Source organism: Orbicella franksi, chromosome 1 (assembly GCF_964199315.1).
Source record: "Orbicella franksi chromosome 1, jaOrbFran1.1, whole genome shotgun sequence".
Lineage (NCBI taxonomy): Eukaryota > Metazoa > Cnidaria > Anthozoa > Scleractinia > Merulinidae > Orbicella > Orbicella franksi.
The window spans coordinates 22,970,834-22,983,732 of NC_138145.1; the positions used below are offsets into that span (position 1 = coordinate 22,970,834).

General features: G+C 38.0%; 1 protein-coding gene across 3 annotated transcripts in view; it reads left to right on the top strand.

Annotated features, from left to right (window-relative positions):
* The first annotated feature begins 2,427 nt into the window (after positions 1-2,427).
* LOC145478387 (coiled-coil domain-containing protein 171-like) overlaps positions 2,428-12,899 on the top strand; it is a 31,247-nt gene continuing 20,775 nt past the window's right edge. Inside the window, exons 1-10 of one of the 3 annotated variants that reach the window (XM_081456413.1) lie at positions 2,929-3,015; positions 3,543-3,618; positions 5,147-5,282; positions 7,531-7,607; positions 7,950-8,124; positions 9,043-9,155; positions 9,672-9,760; positions 9,899-9,939; positions 10,300-10,394; positions 11,859-11,951. In XM_081456413.1, the coding sequence (XP_081312539.1) occupies positions 3,598-3,618; positions 5,147-5,282; positions 7,531-7,607; positions 7,950-8,124; positions 9,043-9,155; positions 9,672-9,760; positions 9,899-9,939; positions 10,300-10,394; positions 11,859-11,951 (840 nt within the window). In that variant the 5' untranslated portion in view covers positions 2,929-3,015; positions 3,543-3,597. Of the gene's footprint in view, positions 3,016-3,542; positions 3,619-5,146; positions 5,283-7,530; positions 7,608-7,949; positions 8,125-9,042; positions 9,156-9,671; positions 9,761-9,898; positions 9,940-10,299; positions 10,395-11,858; positions 11,952-12,899 lie in introns of all 3 variants that reach the window. The other 2 variants (XM_081456421.1, XM_081456405.1) reach the window with 2 other exon arrangements.

Consider the following 12,899-nt stretch of genomic DNA (forward strand, 5'->3'; position numbering starts at 1 on the left):
CCAAAATTATTTTAATACCACTTGCACCTTTCAGAGACTGCTATGAAATTTTTACTTCCATGGCGAGCATTTACACTTCCAATTTCAGTGTTGGTGTAAACATGATGTTCAGTCTTGGCCAAGTTGACGCAGGCGCGGACTAAGAGCTGAGACCTTGTGTTCATATCATGTCATGTGAATTAATTGGTAGTACAAAATGTCAATTGTTACCTACGTGCACTGTCGCCAGTGAGTCAATCAGAGTCTCTTACGTAATGGCTTGAAACCAACAGATCGTCAAAAAACCGGGGGTACTTCATGATATTTCAGTCCGGTGAGAATATGTGGCCCGCCTTTAGTTCGCGAAACATTTACTGTGATTCAGGCTAAAGATTAAACTTCAACACCTGACTTTAGTCCTGACCACAAAACCAATGCCCCATCTTTCCTTTCTCAGACCCGAGAAGGGTCTCATAATGTACGATGCCTTGATCCCCTTGTCAAGAGAGTTGGCTACCACGTAAAAAGAAAATCTTTTCTTTTAAAGCCTGCTCCTAATGTTTGACAAGAGTAGTGTTTTAAAAATAGACCGTTTAGCAGCAAGTGACACTGAGTATAGTGCCCTTTCCACCAGCTATTCCGGCATAGTCGACATATGACTAATTATTTGCATCGGGGAAACGAGGCATAACACAGCACATAACACAGGAGGACGGGGATTTAAGAGTGCACCCAAAAAGTCCACAATTTTTGTTGTCTGGTCACAACAGGGCACCAAAAAAAGTACGTGCCTGAACTTGCGTTGTGTGTGCTCATGTTCGCCTCATCAAGCATAGAAAAATTACGGTCGAATTGTGTTCAGACACGCGTGAAAACAGTCTCACGAATTTTGAAGTGACTTAAAGCAAATATCGAACAGCCTGAAAATTTGAATTATTGAAGATATTGGACGCAGAAATGCGACGCTTTCTTGACGTCTATGTCTACTATCATCTTCTCTCGTCTTCTAAATAAGAAGACTTTTCTGGAGACGGTCCAAAATTCATAGAGCGTAATACCCAGAGAATGACGCGCGGGCTTACGTGCTGGTGACATTTTTTTTTTCAGGGTCTCTTTTCCTTCGCTCGCTCGCGTTTTTCACACAGAAAAGAAAAGCCTCGAAATAAACTATGCCGGCGTTTGACAGTCAGCTTACTTTGTACCTCGTCGCGTTCCCTTCTTGAAAGGCTTGAGAGATTTTAGGGTAATTATATGTTGAGCAACAAAACAAAGACAATCGTCGGAGATCTTTTGGAAAGATGCAAAGCGGAAAATGAAACAGCTGAGTAATTAAGCGGTAACGTCAAGAAACAATATACAGCAGAGAGAGCTTGAACTGTAGAGACGTCAGCCAGTGATATCGAAAATTGGGGGCTCAGGAAATACGGCTGTTCTGTAATAAGTCCTGATCAATCGCAAACGCCGAATGATTTGCCAGATCCTCATCGAATGATTACGAGCGCTATATATGTTAAGCTCTAAGCTTCTATTTTTTTACTCGATTTTTGTCCTCCACAAAGTGTGTGGATATCTCTCTGGTTGAATGAGTGTGATAGTCACACCTTGAGAGTTGTGACCAGTCAGTATTGTATTTTTATCTTATATATGTCACACATTCTTATCTTATTTATATTTTATGTTGTAAGTATTTTTCATTAGTTGTTAAACATAATATTTAGATCTTGCTATTTTTATGCTAAAGTATCCCTATTAAGTGGTTTTATTACTGCCTTTGTTAGCTTGACACTTGAATAAAAGTATTACTTACTTATGAGAATGCTGCAGCCATTCATGTGTCATACTGATATACTCTCGTGGCCCCGTTCAATTTTAAATTTAGTTTTTCTTTCTATGGTTTATATATTTTTTCTTCTGGTGTTTATGTTTTCAGAAAGACGAAGTGTTAAGGCAGACACCTTTAAAAAATGGCATTATAATTTACTTCTTCCGTTGTCTTCCCAGTCACTTTTAGCTATTGCAAACGTCACATGAGCAAAGTAGCTATTCCGCCCAATAATTACTTTCTGATTCGTATAATTTATTATTTGAATAAGGCTGTTGTCCAAAACAGTACAAGAAGGCGAGGATAGATATGAAAATGGGAGACATGAGACATTCTGTCTTGAGCTTGAGTTTCTTTGAGTAATTGTACTGATAATGGATAATTTCTTGAAAACTGATTCTTGAAATTTTTCATTTTGTTTTAATATTTAGCATGGTGATCTGTTTTTATGTGGGATTTCTTATGGGGTCAGGGAAGTCAGGGACTCTTTAACGGATCATCCATATGGCTTTCTATTTTTTATGTCATATTTTGATTTCATTTCCATTTTTACTTATTTTTACTATAACGTTCAAACAGTTCTGGAAATCAACTCGTTTAAAATAAGATATAGATAAAAATAAACGTGGGTTAACTCGTTTTGTTTTGATCCGCGTTTGTTTGGCTCTATGCGATCTAGTGCGAAAGAATTTGTGAAGTAGGCAACACTAGCACCGCTGAAGTTTTCCATTTAAGTTTATATATTTTTCACTGGATTTAATTTAGGCAAGATTCGATTACTTTGCATTTGGCATCGTGACTCAGCAGTACACTCGGCCCCGTCCTGCTCGTACCTGTCGGAGGCAATCTGGTAATGAGGCTGGAAATAAGCGGGAAAATATGGTCAGCGGTAGCAAACAACAAAACAAATCGCGCTTTTTGGCCATTTTCCGTTGTAAGCTGCCTAAGTCACTTCGGTTTTTCAGCGTATTGTTGTAATAACAAAAGAAAACCAAGTGCCGTTCTAATGGATGTGACATAAAGCATGGTCTTTTCGTTCACCAGTGGCTTCAAAATGGTATAAATCATGCGAGATGGCTACGAGTGACTGGAGTTCTACTTACACAGAGGGAGGACGCTCGGCGAGCGCTTCGATTTCTCCCATTCCTGTATCAACGGGCTCTCCGCCTGACAGTGGAAATAGTTCGCCAAATTCTCCGGCATTTGCTCAAGATGTAAGCATCTTTTAATCGTTTTTTCTTTAAAGTTACAATAAATCCCCATGTAAACTCTAAACGTATACTACATTTGTTCGCAGGAATCATGATCATGTTGATTTCCGCGTGTCAAATGATTGCAGTTGACTTTTAGTTAATTTGCTCATGTCATGAAGGAGAGGTTAAATGACACTTGTCTTGATCGAGAACATCCTAGTTCTAATGCGATCTAAGCGACAGGGTTTCGATTTTAACAATCCGCACGTGTAGGTGGGTTGTGTTGTTTTTTTTTCAGTACGGATTGATTGATCGGCCTCGACCAGCTTATCTCCCGTTCATGTGTGCTTAGTGTACACAAACACGATGTTTGATCTGGAAATTTGTTGTAGTTTGTCGACATTCGCCAATCAGTGTGAGCGTATTATTTTCATCCTATCACGACATCAGTGCTTTAATACCCACTTGCCGACGTAAACAGCTCAACACCTTGGTTAAATGACATAAACACTGATGTTCTTTTGTTTTAGAGTTTATAAAACTTTTAGAAAGTGTTGAAACACCTGCCATTTTGAATTTTGAAATTTCAAAGAAGCTTTGCTAATGCAGAGGATGCGAAAAAGGGTAAATAAACATTTGAAACTCCTAGTGGGTAAATTTGCATCAGGGTTACATGACTCTCTTAACCCATTGACTCCTGGAGCTTTTTGCTAATAAACGCATTTTTTGGACGTTTTGGAGATTTTCAGGCTGGATAAGGGCCAAATTAGCTCCAATCTACTCAAAAAGGCATTTGCAACATGACAGCATGCCTTTCTTTCCCCTAGCATTGCATTTTACGACATTTTCACTCAGGCATGTGCAGAAATCAAAATATTGAGATGACCTACGTCTTTAGGCTTTTCGATTTTTAAATTTTTTTTTTTGCCTTTCCTTTTTCTTCTTTTCTTTTTGCTGCAGTGATTGACCTTCTACTGGGCTTGCTTCCAGTTTAAAACATTCTGAGAAACAATCATTGAGATAGGCAATTTTTGCCACGGAGTAGCCACATATAGGGGCAGGAAATTTTGCTCTGAGTTTTTTACTCAACTTTTTGAGCATTTTTGTGCATATCTCAGGCCCCATGAGGCTGATTACTCTGATCTGGGTATCATTGGAAAGATCTTTTCCTCCTGCAGAAGTTGAGCATAGATGATGCCAATTTTGGTCAAGGGTGATGACGTCAGAAGTGGAAGAAAGGCCAAGGCTCGTCACGGCCAGTTATGGCTGGCACAGGAGTCAAAGATGGCGGACAATAGTTGCCAACTCTTTCCATCACTAATACTCTGCTGGATCAGTACTTCCACTGTACTCTTAATCAGATGATACTAAAATAATGTTATCACGTAGATGCCAATAACAATGACCAATTTGTGGGCATCCTGTTATATATACATATATATATCAGGTTACCATAGCAACAGCATTACCTGTTATTACATCTTTAGCTTTAGCTGTTTAAATGCTTATAACTGCAAAACTTATTGAAAATTTTTCTTTTCTCTATTTATTCTTGGAAAACTGCTGGAATTTAAAGTAAAGTCAAAAAGCGTTTGAAATTGCTGTCAATTCTGAGTTCTGGATCCTGGAAATTTTATATTTGTACTCCAGAAAACTCCTGGAATAATTTACTTCCTCTTCAACTAATTTGAATCCTGACCAGTGCTATTCAGTAGATGTTAACAGGGTTCTCATTAAGTGCTGGCCGTCTACTCCCTAAATTAATGAGAACCCTGTGTTTAGTTATCAAGGTGTGAAATGTGTTTGAAATGCTCTAATAGGACTGATAGTGGTGGTGAAAAGTAAGACCTAGCAAATGACAATTACCGGTAGAATACATTTCACGCTAAAATTGCACAAAAATCTTGTACATTCATGTACGCCATACCATTTACAGCTATAGGTTTTATATTCACTGCCAGCTACAGTTTTTAGCAGAAATACAAAACCTGCAAGTATTCTAAAGCCAGAAAACTATATAATTAGTCTCAAGACAGTTTGTCAAATCCTGCTTGTTTTGGTTGAATTGGTAATGATCATTTATATTAAAAGACAATGTTACCCTGTAACTATGCTATTTATTTAAATCAATTTTGTCCTTTGTTATTTTCAGAGTATTGAACAAGCTGACGAAATGGATGTGGTGCCCAGGAACAATGACCAAGTGGCAGAATATGAAAATGAAATTCGGGAACTTAGATGGCAACTACAGAAGTTGCAAGAAGCTGGAAATCTAATGGATTACACAGGCAAGAATCAAGTCTCTTGTTGTATTTTGTTATCATGTATAAAATAATGTTTTAAAAATAGAAGAACCGTAGCCAGGACAAAACACATTAAAAATTTATAAAAAACGTTCACTGGCTACATAAAGTTAAAACTTTCAGAGCTTTCGGCTGTCAGACTACAGCCTTCGATGGATAAAAAGTGGAAAAGATAACAACTACAAATATATACAAAAATAGGTGGAACTATAAAAAGAATATATTAAAATGGAAAAATATAAGTGTTAATGAACTAATTGTTCTTTTTTAAAAGAATGGAGTATTGATTGGGGAGCATCTTTGAATTGTTATCTGCATGATCTGTCGAACCGGTGTGCCATGATTCTAGCGTCTTACGAATATGTGAAGAGCCCTTGTCAATCACTTGGGAATTTTTAAAGTCAATAGAGTGATTTGAAGACCAAGCGTGTTTAGCGATGTTGGAACCTCTTGCGTAAGACATCACATTCCTCATGTGTTCTTTTTTTCTCATTTCAAAGCATCTGCCAGTCTCGCCCACATAACTCCATGGGCAGTCGGCACAAGATATTTTATAAACCACATTTGGTTGAAGTTCAATCGGAGGTTGAGATTTAGGAGAGGGAAACTCCTGTTGTAATGTCTTGACTGGCTTGTTGACGATAGTTTTTGCATCATTAAAAGAAATGCAGTCGACTCTTTCCATAACACACTCAATGCTATCGATCAACACATCTCCTTCACTATTGAAGAAGAAAATAATAAGCAGATCGCTTTCCTGGACACCTTGGCTACTCGCAAGGATAATGCTCTCATTGTTGATGTATATCGAAAACCAACCCATAGCGATAGGTATTTGGATTTCTTCTCCCACCATGACAAACGACACAAGATCAGTACAGCTGAGACTTTATTACATCGTGCAACTAAACTGCCGAGCACGAAACAAGGAAAAGAGGCTGAACTTAATCATGTCACTGATGCTCTACGTTCTAACAATTACCCCCAAAATGTCATCTCCAACATTCTAAAGAAGAAATCTTCTACTCGGTGCACAAACTCCATCCCAGCACCTGAGGAACTTGTTTGTATGTTTTTCAAATGGGCCACACCCTCCGATTCCTCTAGTTATGTAGTCCTCCCCTACATTAATGGAATTTCTCAGCCTCTAAATAGATTTCTTCAAAAACATGATATTCGAGTTGTCAGCAAGCCAGTCAAGACATTACAACAGGAGTTTCCCTCTCCTAAATCTCGACCTCCGATTGAACTTCAACCAAATGTGGTCTATAAAATATCTTGTGCCGACTGCCCATGGAGTTATGTAGGCGAGACTGGCAGATGCTTTGAAACGAGAAAAAAAGAACACATGAGGAATGTGATGTCTTACGCAAGAGGTTCCAACATCGCTAAACACGCTTGGTCTTCAAATCACTCTATTGACTTTAAAAATTCCCAAGTGTTTGATAAGGGCTCTTCACATATTCATAAGACGCTAGAATCATGGCACACCGTTTCGACAGATCATGCAGATAACAATTCAAAGATGCTTCCCAATCAATACTCCATTCTTTTAAAAAAGAACAATTAGTTCATTAACACTTATATTTTTCCATTTTAATATATTCTTTTTATAGTTCCACCTATTTTTGTATATATTTGTAGTTGTTATCTTTTCCATTTTTTATCCATTGAAGGCTGTAGTATGACAGCCGAAAGCTCTGAAAGTTTTAACTTTATATAGCCAGTGAACGTTTTTTTATAAATTTTTAATAATAAAATAATGTGTTTAGGTCATTTCTTTGCCAATATCAAGCAATTTTTGTAATGGAAAGATTCACCTCACCATACCTCGCCTCTTCAAGCTCTTTTGCATAAATACATGGTCTTTACCCTCCTCTGCCATCTAAGTTTGTCTGCTGCTTGCAGTTGAGCCTCGGCTCATCACTTTCAGCTGGCTACATTCTTTTCTTCTTTTGAGTCTGCCCATCTTCCTTTTTCCTTTGGGTGTTTAAGACAGAGGAGTGATACAATGATGTTGTTGGGCATCCTGAGTACATGTTCTATTGAGATAAAAAGGTTGTGTGACTATAGTTTGAATTATTGACCATATTTTAGAAAGACTCTGTGATAAGAGTGATATCGTTATTAATTTTAGAACATAGTGTATTATTTTAAATATTGTTAGCTTACTCTTCTATTTTCAAAAAAATGCATTCAAAATTAATCATGAGGTATTTTTATTTTGGGCTAGATTCTAATGAGCTGAGGCGTAAACTTGCTCGAGGTGAAGAAGAGCAGGCAGACAAAATCAGAGAATTTAATGAAGAGGTACAGTTACTAGTGATTATATGTAAACATGGATACATGTATATGAGGGAAGGAAACAAAAACTCTTCTACTTATGAGCAAAGAGAGGAGATAGGGCTCTGGGAGAAAAATTGGCCACATGCTGTACAGTACACTGTTAAGCCAGATTATGTTGGAGTATGCTTAGAATTAATAAATATTTGTGTTAATTAACTTACCATCGCAGCAAGTACATGTAGCAACTGTAGATCACTGCTCGCAAACAAATACCAAGATAGAGAAGGATCATGTTTGGGTACCTTGTGGTACAAAGTAAGTCTATATTACAAGAACTAGAGGTCTCCATGAAATAATTTGTTGTAGATTATGGGGCTACAAGGTCAAGTGGCCAAACTCCGATCCACTGTGGAGAAGGGAGAGGCAAACAGACAGAAGCTGGAGTATGATCTTACCGTCGCAAACAGAGTAGCCAATCAGGAAAAGAGGGCGGCAGCAGAGAGGGAGAGTGCTCTTCAGAAGACAAATGCTAGTCTCAAAGGTATGCTGCACAAATGTTTACTTGTTAACCAAATATTTATTTTTTCAACACAGTAAACTGTGAATCTTAAAAGAGTGATTAATGATGTACATGTACTGTAATTAAAGCACTGTTATGCCACATCATGCATTGAACATGTGCGCCAAGAAAGAAATGTAAACAAGTAAAGGGCTGGTACTGGTTACATTTAGTTTGACTTCAGTTTACACTCTTAACTGATTGCAAAAAATGAACAAAAGATCAATGTGGGAAGTTTAAGTTTTCCTAAATTTTTTACCTTCACATCAATGAATCCTGCCATATTTCTGAAAACTTGCACTACTCTATTGCCAGGGATTTATACATGTAAATGTGTTAAATGGGCACACGTGCAGTAGTCCACGGATTGGTTAGCTGGGCTGTTGCTAAGTGCTGGCTGCCGGTGATAATTCGCCGGCTGAGAAAGAGGTCATTGCTGGCTGGATTTTGGGGGGCGATCACACAGTAAAGGATAACAAACAGTTTTTAGGTTACGCACGTACAATAATTTGATATCTAAACCATATCGCACTGTCTAAATGTTTGGAAAAAATTCCTGACTACCATGAGTATCGCTGCCTCTATAACTGGTAAATTGAAATAAAATCTTGTTTTGAGCACTTGGTTAGGGTGGTCTCTTTCTGTGTACTGCATCCGCCATATTGTAAACGTGAAGCTTGGTAGCTCCGCATTCAAGGCATTGTGAAAGATTGAGGACAAAAGTTTTGTTCCAGGTGTCTCACGAAAAATTGTGACCGGCCCAATGAAAATCTTAACCGGGAGACTAAAGCTACAATCCTGGGTTAAAAAAAGCAGCCAGGATTGTGGGACTGTGTGGTTTTGGATTACAATTGTAATGCATACCAAATGGTTTTTCCTTTCACATGTACAAAAACAAAGAAAACATCACTCAGCTCAAGAAACAGTTACAAAATGTTGAGGAAGCTTTGGAAGCAACAAGGCAATCCAGCAAAAATGAAGAACACAAGTCTAATCAGCTACTTGCAGAAAAGGTACAACGTACATGTATTGTCATGTTCATTATTGTAGTGCTGTTTATTAGTTGCCTATGCTGCTGCAATGTAAAATGGTGGTTTTCTTTTATGAGATTGGTTAAAGAGGTTCTTGAACATTTTCTCAGTAATATATTGTAAAAACATATCTGGTATTTACCGTATGGTAGTAGATTTTTCCCTGAGGACTATATTTTGTACTGTGATGATCACTTTACTCTCAAGATTAATTTGCACGAAAGTTTTCTTTACAAAATCGTTCAGTACAAAAACTTTGAAATTGTGCAGTCAGAAAATGTTTTTTTTATATATGTACACAGTGAATGATGAAGTGAGGCAGTTAACAAATTTTACTACAGTAGTGTCTCTGGGAATGTTACATAACTATAATACTTACAGTGTATATAGCTCTGCAGGAGTGGAGGGTGACTGTCTATGAGATAAGTGAGATTATGTACATGAAGCAAAAGAAAATGTGGAAGTTACATTGTCAACATTTCTGTGGCATTTGTGCAGGAAAATATGATTCTCCAACTCACAAACCAACTCCAAATTGAGGGAGAAGAAAAAAGGAAGCTGCATGTTGTGATTGAGGAACAAGAGAGGTGAAAATTTTTTACATCAATAAATATTTTTTGTTCTGTAATGGTTCAGACCATAATGTTACATTGTATTTTCATTGCTTATGTGATCAGTTAACAGAGAAACTGCATGGTGTTGATATTTGATATCTTAATCCACAGTTTGTATGCTGAGCTGCAAGAAAAGTGTTCTTCCCTTGAAAGTAAGTTAATGTGCAGTTCAAGAACAAGTAAATAGGTAGTTCTCTATTTGTACCAGAGGTATTGATGGCTGGGTGTACAGCTGTATTGAGGCACAAACAACACTGATGGTATCTTGACTCATAGGTCAGCGATTACAGTGAGGGGAGGGGAGGGGAGGTGACACGGGGCTGGAAACAGCAGGAAATGCGTCGCAAGAAATGACATGCTTCCCTGGCAATGCATTCATAGACCTCAGATTGCTAAACATTCAATAATTGAATTATTTCAAAATTAAACTGTACTTGTTATTTCTTCTTAATGAAATAAAATATAATTATGAATAATAGTGTTTTTAATATCTAAGTTTACAATTTTTTCAGCCCAAAGATCAAGTCAAGGGGAGACTTTACAAAAGCAGCAAAGAGACTTGGAGTTCTATTCTGAGAAGGAAGAAAGATTAAAGAAAGAAATTGAGGTATCTTTGCTCTGAAACGTATGGGTAAAAACTGAATAATACATTTGAAGCTTTGTTGATCAACAACTCTCTTATGCAAATAATGTTTGTATCAATTTAAGACATTCATATACTGATCTTTGAGGAAAAGTCACATTCAACATGGCGAAAATGTTAGCATCACAGATCAAACTTTTGTACTCTCTAATGGACGAGAGATCATCATCATCCTTATGCAACAATATAAATATAGTTAAATGAAATTTAACATAGTTAATGACTAGGAGCTAGTCTTGTCTGTTTTTATAGGCGGTTGTTAGTGTCTCGGCCGTCTGTGAGTGTTTGGTTAGCGTTTGGTGTGTTCTGTAGCGTTTGATATAGTTCAATGAAATTTTTACATAGTTTATGACCAGGAGCAAGTCTGGTCAGTAGCATTTTTGTAGGCGTTTGTTAGTGCCTTGGCCATCTGTTAGCGTTTGTTTAGCGTTTTGTGTGTTCTGTAACGTTTGCAACAGTCATATGGTCATGAGAGCCCTGGGGCTGACATTGTCCAGCGGTATTTTTGGTTAGTACATGTGTTGTTGTCCCGTGTGCTCGCAGTGTGTTCATCGCTCTGTTAGTGTGGCGTCGTGGATTGAATTACAGTTTAGTGGTTCTCGGCGTTCCCTCCCTATCCCCCCCTCTTTTCAGCATTTTTTTTTTTTCCACCAATGCCATCTGGCTTGAGTGTAACGGGTGCCTGTAAGGGGCTTGGCATGGGGGGCTGGTGGCTTGGTTGCGGGTTGGGCAGGCCAGTCGGGTGTTCTAGCGCCTTGGGGATGTGACTGTGGTTGCAGCCCCTGGGCTTTGTAGGCACCTTCCCTCCACTAGCGACTTGGGCGTTAATGATTAGTAATAATAATATTAGATTTATATAGTGCTAAAATTATAGAATACTCTGAAGCGCTTTACAATGTAAGATTTTACAGTAAAAATAGAAGAAAAATGTGTCTAAAAATAACAACTCTTAATACATGATGTATGACAAGACTTTGTTTTCCATGAATGAAAATATTATTTATGAATTAAAATGAACTAAAGAAGAGCAAAATATGTTTCTTAGATTTTTTCTCAGACAGACTAGGCTTTCTGTTTTTAATGTAAAATTGAAATCATCTTTCAAGCCTCATTCGTTTTTGAATGTAAAACTACACCTCATATTTTCTATCCAACAACACAATAAACACTTGTCAATCACTGAAACTGGAAACTGTGCAGGAAAAGTGTCAGGCACCCGGCAAATAGCTTCCTGTACAGTTAATTGAGTCTTCTGAACTCAAAGCCCAACATCAAAAACTGGCCACGGCACAAGACCTCTCCTTCAAAAACCTCTCTCAAGACACAACTCTTCCAGTTGATATTAACCCACCTAACCCAGGGTTAATGCTAGTGAGTAATAATTATCCACTTGCTCTAATTATCTGTCAACTGTCATTTCCTTTCTAGCAATATCAAGAACGCATTAAGTCACTAGAAGAAAGCATTGAAGCAGAGAGGGCTGCGCACTTAGAGACGAAGTTTAACTCAGAGATCATTCAGGTGGGCATAACACTGTATATGATTTATTTGTTACTTCTGTGGGGATTTACTCTGTGCGTGATCAATCGACTGGTGCTTCCCTTGGACACACCATGTGTAACTTACACATTTTCAGTCAAATATAGTTGATTTGCAGTCTCAGACTTGGTTCAGGGTATTAATTAGTCAACACTTAGTCAATATGTTGTATTGGCCTATGCAGGATCACTTTTGAGAGAAAGCAATAACTTAACAGGCTTTGGATGTTTATGTATTCAAGACTGAGAAAAAACAGCTTGGACATGTTCTCTGTCCTCATTCCTCTTTAACTAAATATGTAGATCTCAATAATTTGAGTACTTTGTTGCAAGTTTGGTTGGGGCTTGAGAAAAAGACTAATTGCTGGCTGGTTGTTAGGGACAAACAGATTTTTTTGCTGTTTTGAGAGCTACTTGTCCAAAGGGCAAGTTGGAATTCAATTCTGTTTTAGCTTTTTTATTAATACTGATGAAATTATATGAACATATTTTTATTAATATTGTGTGTGAGGTGTGGCAGCCTAAGGGTTAGTGCCCTGGACTTTGGATTCAGCGACAAGGGTCGCGGTCCTGCTTAGAAGATCTCTTTGTTGTGTTATTGGATAGCCTGCCAGCAGGCTTTTTGTGGGCTCAGGCTCTTTTCGGGGAGGGTCTTCTTCCCTTTCACCCCTCCTTAATTTTTTTTTTTGTGAAGAGCCTGCTCACAGGCTAGTTACTGGTCAAGATATTGACTCTCACAGTTCCTTTCTTCCAAGGAGTATAAACAGGTTCCCGCAAATTGTTGGGACAATCTCTCATAATGCTGGGGAGTTTGGGAGTAAAATTACCAACATTCCCTCTAGAGTAGCAACAATACCTGTGGATGGATCATGATACAGAATCTAGAGTTAAATGTCAGAGCTTATGAGCCAGACGTCTTTCTTCTTTACTG